Source organism: Nerophis ophidion, linkage group LG02 (genome assembly GCF_033978795.1).
Source record: "Nerophis ophidion isolate RoL-2023_Sa linkage group LG02, RoL_Noph_v1.0, whole genome shotgun sequence".
Classification (NCBI taxonomy): Eukaryota; Metazoa; Chordata; class Actinopteri; order Syngnathiformes; family Syngnathidae; genus Nerophis; species Nerophis ophidion.
In genome coordinates, this window is record NC_084612.1 from 4,245,930 (window position 1) to 4,256,366 (window position 10,437).

The 10,437-nt window shown below is 41.2% G+C and overlaps 1 protein-coding gene across 1 annotated transcript; it reads left to right on the forward strand.

Moving 5' to 3' along the window:
* The first annotated feature begins 1,189 nt into the window (after positions 1–1,189).
* Positions 1,190–2,844, forward strand: si:ch1073-459b3.2 (growth arrest-specific protein 1). The gene has a single exon (XM_061876501.1). The coding sequence runs from the start codon at positions 1,594–1,596 to the stop codon at positions 2,347–2,349; it is 756 nt and encodes a 251-aa protein (XP_061732485.1). The 5' UTR covers positions 1,190–1,593; the 3' UTR covers positions 2,350–2,844.
* The last annotated feature ends 7,593 nt before the right edge of the window (positions 2,845–10,437 follow it).

A 10,437-nucleotide genomic window follows, 5' to 3' on the forward strand; every position in this document is an offset into this window, starting at 1 on the left:
GTGTATTTGAGTGGACAGACCATTTGGAATGTGTGTGTGAGAATCAACAAACTGAATGCGAATAAACAAAACATATTTATGATTGGACAAAACATTTGATTCCATGTTCTAATTACAGTATGAATGGATTTACAAAAAGTGTTTTCGCAGCTCGTGTATGTGAATGGACCGGCAACCTAGTCGTTAGAGTGTCCGCCCTGAGATCGGTAGGTCGTGAGTTCAAACCCCGACCGAGTCATACCAAAGACTATAAAAATGGGAACCATTGCCCCCCTGTTTCGCAATGGAATTGGGGTTTAAATAACCAAAAATGATTCCCGGGCGTGGCCACCGCTGCTGCTCACTGCTCCCCTCACCTTCCAAATGCAGAGAATAATTTCGCCGCACCTAGTGTGCATGTGACAATCATTGTTTAACTTTAATATCATACAGTACATTTAAAAGTACTGAATGAGTATGTGAGTTATTGGATAGATGTTTACATGATGTGTGTGTGAGAATGGACCGACAGGTGCAAGAAGTCCATTTTGTAAATACATTTCCTAAGTAGTTTTGCAGTATTTTTACAGTATGTGTGAAATACTTCATATATATATATATATATATATATATATATATATATATATCCATCCATCCATCCATCCATTTTCTACCGCTTATTCCCTTTCGGGGTCGCGGGGGGCGCTGGCGCCTATCTCAGGTACAATCGGGCGGAAGGCAGGGTACACCCTGGACAAGTCGCCACCTCATCGCAGGGCCAACACAGATAGACAGACAACATTCACACTCACATTCACACACTAGGGCCAATTTAGTGTTGCCAATCAACCTATCCCCAGGTGCATGTCTTTATATATATATATATATATATATATATATATTTATAGTGTACAGTTAGATGCAGTGCAGCCCACTGTACAAGTGAGGGGGCTCTCCGTCCATGAATGCATCATTCCGGGCAGGACTGTACCTGCCTTGCCCGTGTGCCCCCCGGCACGGCAGGTGCGCCCCTGCTCGCTGCGGTCACGGGAGGGGCTTGAGCTGCTCTAAAAGCGACCAATCAGAAGACGCGGTTGGGAAAATGACGGACATGCGTGAGTGAGGAAAGAAAGGAGAGGGGGGGGGGGGGAGTGGGGGTCTAAACTTTTCTTTCTCTTTTCCTTCCCCGGCGGGGAGGGAGGGGGGGGAGGGGTGTTGTGAGGGAATGCTCGGCTGAGCGCGAAGCGGAACAGGCAGACGAGCGAAAGGAGGGACAAAGAACGACGCGCACATTTGCGGGCTCCTAACGGGACACTTTGGTAACTTTTTTTGTTTTGTTTAGTTATTTTGTTTGTTTAAAAGAGAAGAATATGCGCGGCGTGTGTACGTGCGGCTGGTCCGTGAACGCATCGTGGAGGTGAGCGGCACGGTCGAGGCGAGGGGAGCGTTCAGGAGCGTGTTGTGACGGTGGGAAATTTGTGTTGAAGCGCCCACGTTGTCCTCTTGAGGCAACTTGTCGAAGACTTTGTGTTTTTTGGTCAACTTTTTAAGCGTGTGAGAGCTGATTATGTGCTGCTGCTGCTGCTGCTGGAAGGCTAAGCGTTCCCCCCAAGCATGAGATGCCGCTGCCGGGCCCTGGCACTTCTCCCCTGGGTGCTGGTGGCCTTGGACGCTCAGCTCATCTGCTGGCAGGCGCTCCTGCGCTGCCACGACGAGCCCGAGTGCAACCTCGCCTACAGCCAGTACTTCGCGGCCTGTGAGGGCAACATCCGGGGCACCAGGCGCCAGTGCCCCAGCCACTGCATCAACGCCCTCATCCGCCTCAACCACACCCGCAGCGGGCCCGACCTGGAGAGCTGCGAGTGCGCCCAGGACCCGGAGTGCTTGGGCGCCAAGCGGGCCATCGAGCCCTGCCTCCCGCGCAGGCACCCCACGGACGCCGGCGGCATCGGCTGCATGGAGGCCCGCCAGCGCTGCGAGGAGGACAGCCACTGCCACACCTCCCTGGCCGCCTACCTGGCCTACTGCGGGCAGCTCTTCAACGGGCGCAAGTGCTCGTCCAAGTGCAAGGCCACCATCCAGCAGATGCTCTACATCCCCAACGGGGCGCTGCTCAACCGCTGCGTGTGCGACGGCGTGGAGAGGCCCTTCTGCGAGGTGGTCAAGGAGAACATGAGCAAGCTCTGCGCCATGGGGGACCATCACGGGGTCATCTCGGACCAGCCGGAGGTGGACGACGTGTACGAGGATGAGGATTACGACCCCAGGCAGGACAGGGAGGAGGACCCCAGCGACCATTCCGAGGCCGCTCAAAGGTTGTCCGGCTTTGGGACGCTCCTGGTCGTCTCTTTGGGATTTATGTGGCTCTGAGACGGATGGACTAAGCTTGTTTTCTCCCATGGACACCGAAAATGCTCCTAAAGGACTTTCAACAAAAGTCGAACTGAAGACCACCCAAATTTTTCCTCATTGGGAACGTTCAACCTGACATCTGACAGACCAGCATTGACACCTGGAATAAGTGGACTTTTGGATTCCAGGACTGATGTTTTGAACTAGAACACAGGAGCTAAACAAGAACCTCATCCATCCATTCATCTCCTTCTGCTTACCTGAGGTCAGGTCGTGGGGGCAGCAGCGAACTGAAGACCAACGGACCTTTTTCCTAATTGGAACGTTCAACCTGACATCTGACAGACCAGCATTGACACCTGGAATAAGTGGACTCTTGGATTCTGGGACTGATGTTTCGAACTAGAACAAAGGAGCTAAACAAGAACCTCATCCATCCATTCATCTCCTTCTGCTGATCTGAGGTCGGGTCGCGGGGGCAGCAGCCTAAGCAGGGAAGCCCAGACTTCCCTCTCCCCAGCCACTCCGTCCAGCTCCTCCCGGGGATCCCTTAAGGACTTTCAACAAAAGTCGAACTGAAGACCACCGGACCTTTTTTATAAATGGGAACGTTCAACCTGACATCTGACAGACCAGCATTGACACCTGGAAATAGGGGACATTTGAATTCCAGGACTGATGTTTCGAAACAAGAACCACATCCATCCATCGATCTTCTTCCGCTTATCCGAGGTCGGGTCGCTGAGGCATCAGCCCAAAGCAGGGAAGCCCAGACTTCCGTCTCTCCAGCCACTTCGTCCAGCTCTTCTCAAGGGATCCCGAGGCATTCCCAGGCCAGCCGGTAGACATAGTCTTCCCAACGTGTCCTGGGTCTTCCCCGTGGCCTCTTACCGGTCGGACGTGCCCTCAACACCTCCCCAGGGAGGCGTTCAGGTGGCATCTTCACCAGATGCCCGAACAACCTCATCCTGTGGACCGGACACATGACTTGTGGGGTCCCTCCCACCTGCCGGTCATTAGATTCGGGAGTCCCACTGACAGTTTGTCCTGGATTAAGTCCTTAAATCCACCATTGCGGATTACCACAGACTTTTATGGACTGACCGTTATTTGAGGATCTAATCAGACACCGCCACTAAAGTCCGACTGCATCTAAGACTTTGCCCTTTCGGTTTCAGCCGCCATTTGTTTGCTTTGGTGTCAAAGGTCCTTGGAGTGGATTTTTTTTTTTTTTTTAAGACCTTCGACAAATATTTGGCCTCCGCCATTCACCTTCATATTTGTCATAGGACAGAAGTCAAGTACTCCAATTAACTGAAGCACCCAAACACAACTGGGCCCCCCCCCCCCCCCCCTCCCTATTCGGCCCCCCTTGTTCCAACATGTGAGATTGTTTTATGGACCTTTTTCCTCCCAGAACGCCACCCCTCCTTCCTCTTCCTTCCCCTGACTTTGCGCCTTTAAATACTTTTATTACCCTGCTCCTCCACCTTCTCGTCGCCACCTTCACAAAAATAACACCTCTCCTTGCTAAAATATTTGGCTTGCATGACGTAAAATATGAAAGGGCAAACTATTAGAAACAGCTGACTAAGGTTTTGTGTCACCTGCATTTTCTTTCAAGGTCCCATGTTATACCAGGGGTGTCAAACTCATTTTAGATCAGGGGCCACATGGAGGAAAAATCCACTCCCAAGAGGACACGGTATGATAACTTAAAAATAAAGACAACTTTAGATTGTTTTCTTTTGTTTAAAAATAGAACAAGCACATTCTGAAATTGTACAAATCCTTTTTTTTTTTTTTTTACATGTTGCGGTTATATATACTTTTTTTGTCGTTATTTATATTTTCTGAATAAAGTATGTAATAATGTCAATAATCAGTCAACCCATTGGTGTTAATTTTCAATCCATCAAAATGAAAAAATGGTATTAAAATCAAATTACAGGATGTTATTTATGTATTTTCCTCAACTGACGTACTAACATGTGGTTTATTTTGTACATTTGTAGAATCATCCATGGTACAAAGAATTTTGCTGTTGGGACATCTAGTGGACACATTTAGAACTGCAGTTTCTTTCATTCAAAAATTTCAGATTTATTTTTATACTTAGCAAACTAAGGCCGGAAAAAAACCTGTTGGCAGGCTCTAGAGCCGTATGTTTGACACCCCTGACTTAAACTGTGTGCTTGTTGTAAAGCGTTGTTTTACGTGCCTGTAGCTTCAATGCTAACGACTTGCGTTTGTCTCTCGCAGATTAAGTCAGTCTCGAAATACCGCAATAACGTGATGTAAAGGAAAGGGACAGTTAGTGTTAGCGACACTGTCCTAAGTGCTAACATGACTCAGCTACTTAATGGCAGTTTTTCTAAAAAAAAAATCAATTTTTTGTCCTGTCTAGCTGAGAATTTTTTTTTGCAAATTCCGAAAAATGTAAAAAAAAGACGTTTTTTTTTCCATTTTTCGCCAAAGTATCTATTGAAAACTTGAAATAAACAAACAAAAAAAACACTTTAAAAATGTAAATACATTTTATCCATCCACATCCTTCTTTATTGACGTTTGAAGTTTTCATTTTAGCGTTCAATCCTGGTGGCATATTGGAGATTGCATTGCCGTGACTAACTAAGAAGGGGGTGAGTCTTGGGGCATCTAACGATTCAATCTGGTGATGATTTGATTCAGAATCGACTCTTTATAGAAGCCTGATTCTCGCAACGAGTCATGCGGTATATTAATTATAATGACACCTTTTCAAAACAGGTGACATGTTAGAAAATCTATTTTTGGTTGCATAGAATGGCCTAAAAATATATTTTTAAAAATGTATTCTCGTAATTAAAAGTATATATATATATATATATATATATATATCAATGTTTACTTATATAGCCCTAAATCACTAGTGTCTCAAAGGACTGAACAAACCACGACATATATGTATATATATATATATATATGTATATATATATATATATACATATATACACTGTATATATGTCTTAATTAGATTATCCAGAAAATAATGCTCGATAGAGCGCAATATATGTATGTGTGGGAAAAAATCACAAGAGTACTTCATCTCTACAAAACTGTTTCATGAGGGGTTCCCTCAATCCCTCATTAAAATCTCCTGATGATTGAGGGAACCCCTCATGAAATAGTTCTGTACAGATGACGTAGTCTTGTGATTTTTTTCCCACACATACATACATATATATATATACATATATATATATATATATATATGTATGTATATATATATATATGTATATATATATATATATGTATATGTATATATATTTGTGTTTTTTCCCTGTACCCCGGTATTGAGCACTGTATAACAGATAAACCACAGTAACCTCGACTAAATAAAAACATTTTTTTCGACTTTTTGATGCTTTTCACGCTAATGATTAAAGTACTCTTTTTAAAAATATATATATTTTTGATATGTAAACACTTTGAATGCACATATATTGTTCGTATTGTAATATTTATATTTTTTTTACATCACGTAAAGGTTAAACTATTCCAGGGGTGGCCACATTTTTTCCACTGAGGGCCACAGACTGACAAATCAAAGGATGCGGGGGCCATTTTTGGTATTTTCCCCTTCATAACCAGTATAATATATTGATCGCTGTCAAAGAACTGCAAAATGCAATTTCGGTAGAAGTTTTGTGTGAATGCTGAAGACCCAAAGCTGAACTGAATTGCTAACAGTTAGCACACTGGCCAGATGGTAAAGTATCAAAATATGTGAGCTAAAAAAATGTTGTTTTAAAACTAGCATGTTAACAATAACATGTTTACAGTTAGCATTAGTAAAATATGACATTGAGGTATATACTAGCTAATATAGCTAAACAAGTTAGCATGCTAAGTGTGTACTAAACTATGAGTTAGTTGTATGCCTACAAAATTAGCTTGAAAAAAAAAGCTAGCATATCGACGTTAACATCCAAAAAGGTATTATTGGTCAAGTAACACAATGTTTTGACGCTGAGGTGTATGCTGGCAAAATTAGCAAAAAAAAGCTGGCATGCTAATGCTAACATGCTAAAATGCCAACTGTAACATGCGTCAAAAGTACCAAAATATATCACTCTGAAGTGTGTACCTTAAAATGTTAGTATGCTAACATTACCATGCATCAAGTACCAACATATAAGTGAGTTGTATACCTACAAAATTAGCTTGAAAAAAAAAAACAAGCTAGCATATCCAAGTTAACATCCTAAAAGGTATTATTGGTCAAGTAACACAGTGTTTCGACGCTAAGGTGTATGCCGGCAAAATTAGCAAAAAATAAAAGCTGGCATGCTAAAATGCTAACTGTAACATGCGTCAAAAGTACCAAAACGTATTACCTTGAAGTGTGCCTGAAAAAAATGTTTTGAAGTTAGCATGCTAACATTACCATGCATCAAGTACCAAAATATAAGTGAGCTGTATACCTACAAAATTAGCTTAAAAACCCAAATAACTAGCATATCCACATTAACATACTAAAAGGTCTTATTGGTCAAGAAACACAATGTTTTGATGCTGAGGTGTATGCCGGCAAAATTAGCACAAAAAAAGATGGCATGCTAATGCTAATGTGCTAAAATGCTAACTGTAACATGCGTCAAAAGTACCAAAATATATTACTCTGAAGTATGTACCTGAAAATGTTATTCACGTTAACATCCTAAAATGTATTATTGGTCAAGTAACAAAATGTTTTGACGCTGCGGTGTATGCCGGCAAAATTAGCAAAAACAAAAGCTGGCTTGCTAATGCTAACATGCTAACTGTTACATGCGTCAAAAGTACCAAAATACTTTAGTCTGAAGTGTGTACCTGAAAATGTTATCCACGTTAACATACTAAAATGTATTATTGGTCAAGTAACAAAATGTTTTGACGCTGCGGTGTATGCTGGCAAAATTAGCAAAAACAAAAGCTGGCTTGCTAATGCTACCATGCTAAAATGCTAACTGTTACATGCGTCAAAAGTACCAAAATACATTACTCTGAAGTGTGTACCTGAAAATCTTATCCACGTTAACATACTAAAAGGTATTATTGGTCAAGTAACAATGTTTTGAGCTGAGGTGTATGCCGGCAAAATTCGCAAAAAAAAAAAGCTGGCATGCTAATGCTAAAATGCTAACTGTAACATGCATCAAAAGTACCAAAATATATTACTCTGCAGTGTATACCTAAAAATTGTGTCCACTTTTACATCTTAAAAGGTATTATTGGTCAAGTAACAAAATGTTTTGACGCTGCTGTGTATGATGGCAAAATTAGCAAAATAAAGCTGGCATGCTAATGCTAAAATGCTAACTGTAACATGCGTCAAAAGTACCAAAATATATTACTCTGAAGTGTTTACCTGAAAATTTTATCCACCTTGATATCCTAAAAGGTATTATTGGTCAAGTAACACAATGTTTTGAGCTATGGTGTATGCCGGCAAAATTAGAAAAAAAAAAGCTGGCAAGCTAATGCTAAAATGCTAACTGTAACATGCATCAAAAGTACCAAAATGTATTACTCTGCAGTGTATAGCTAAAAATTGTATCCACGTTAACATCTTAAAAGGTATTATTGGTTAAGTAACAAAATGTTTTGACGCTGCTGTGTATGCTGGCAAAATTAGCAAAAAAAAGCTGGCATGCTAATGCTAACATGCTAAAATACTAACTGTAACATGCGTCAAAAGTACCAAAATATATTACTCTGAAGTGTCTACCTGAAAATGTTATCCACCTTAATATCCTAAAAGGTATTATTGGTCAAGTAACACAATGTTATGAGCTATGGTGTATGCCGGCAAAATTAGCAAAAAAAAAGCTGGCATGCTAATGCTAAAATGCTAACTGTAACATGCATCAAAAGTACCAAAATGTATTACTCTGCAGTGTATACCTAAACATTGTATCCACGTTAACATCTTAAAAGGTATTATTGGTCAAGTAACAAAATGTTTTGACGCTGCTGTGTATGCTGGCAAAATTAGCAAAAAAAAGCTGGCATGCTAATGCTAACATGCTAAAATGCTAACTGTAACATGCGTCAAAAGTACCAAAATATATTACTCTGAAGTGTCTACCTGAAAATGTTATCCACCTTAATATCCTAAAAGGTATTATTGGTCAAGTAACACAATGTTATGAGCTATGGTGTATGCCGGCAAAATTAGCAAAAAAAAAAGCTGGCATGCTAATGCTAAAATGCTAACTGTAACATGCATCAAAAGTACCAAAATGTATTACTCTGCAGTGTATACCTAAACATTGTATCCACGTTAACGTCTTAAAAGGTATTATTGGTCAAGTAACAAAATGTTTTGACGCTGCTGTGTATGCTGGCAAAATTAGCAAAAAAAAGCTGGCATGCTAATGCTAACATGCTAACTGTAACATGCGTCAAAAGTACCAAAATATATTACTCTGAAGTGTCTACCTGAAAATTTTATCCACCTTAATATCCTAAAAGGTATTGGCCCTAGTGTGTGAATGTGAGTGTGAATGTTGTCTGTCTATTTGTGTTGGCCCTGCGATGAGGTGGCGACTTGTCCAGGGTGTACCCCGCCTTCCGCCCGATTGTAGCTGAGATAGGCGCCAGCGCCCCCCGCGACCCCGAAAGGGAATTAGCGGTAGAAAATGGATGGATGGATGGTATTATTGGTCAAGTAACACAATGTTATGAGCTATGGTGTATGCCGGCAAAATTAGCAAAAAAAAAGCTGGCATGCTAATGCTAAAATGCTAACTGTAACATGCATCAAAAGTACCAAAATGTATTACTCTGCAGTGTATACCTAAACATTGTATCCACGTTAACATCTTAAAAGGTATTATTGGTCAAGTAACAAAATGTTTTGACGCTGCTGTGTATGCTGGCAAAATTAGCAAAAAAAAGCTGGCATGCTAATGCTAACATGCTAAAATGCTAACTGTAACATGCGTCAAAAGTACCAAAATATATTACTCTGAAGTGTCTACCTGAAAATGTTATCCACCTTGATATCCTAAAAGGTATTATTGGTCAAGTAACACAATGTTATGAGCTATGGTGTATGCCGGCAAAATTAGCAAAAAAAAAAGCTGGCATGCTAATGCTAAAATGCTAACTGTAACATGCATCAAAAGTACCAAAATGTATTACTCTGCAGTGTATACCTAAACATTGTATCCACGTTAACGTCTTAAAAGGTATTATTGGTCAAGTAACAAAATGTTTTGACGCTGCTGTGTATGCTGGCAAAATTAGCAAAAAAAAGCTGGCATGCTAATGCTAACATGCTAACTGTAACATGCGTCAAAAGTACCAAAATATATTACTCTGAAGTGTCTACCTGAAAATGTTATCCACCTTAATATCCTAAAAGGTATTGGCCCTAGTGTGTGAATGTGAGTGTGAATGTTGTCTGTCTATTTGTGTTGGCCCTGCGATGAGGTGGCGACTTGTCCAGGGTGTACCCCGCCTTCCGCCCGATTGTAGCTGAGATAGGCGCCAGCGCCCCCCGCGACCCCGAAAGGGAATTAGCGGTAGAAAATGGATGGATGGATGGTATTATTGGTCAAGTAACACAATGTTATGAGCTATGGTGTATGCCGGCAAAATTAGCAAAAAAAAAGCTGGCATGCTAATGCTAAAATGCTAACTGTAACATGCATCAAAAGTACCAAAATATATTACTCTGCAGTGTATACCTAAACATTGTATCCACGTTAACGTCTTAAAAGGTATTATTGGTCAAATAACAAAATGTTTTGACGCTGCTGTGTATGCTGGCAAAATTAGCAAAAAAAAGCTGGCATACTAATGCTAACATGCTAAAATGCTAACTGTAACATGCGTCAAAAGTACCAAAATATATTACTCTGAAGTGTCTACCTAAAAATTGTATCCATGTTAACATCCTAAAAGGTATTATTGGTCAAGTAACAAAATGTTTTGACGCTGATGTCCATGCAAATATTAGAGTGCTAACTAGTGGGCATTAAAAAAAAATAGCTACGGGCCGCAAATGGCCCCCAGGCCGCACTTTAGACACACTTAACTGTTCCCTGAGGAGAAACAAAATGATAAAAACTTACA

What these genes read in the sequence shown, in the direction of transcription:
- si:ch1073-459b3.2 (XM_061876501.1), top strand. Translation starts at nt 1,594, where the DNA reads ATGAGATGCCGCTGCCGGGCCCTGGCACTTCTCCCCTGGGTGCTGGTG.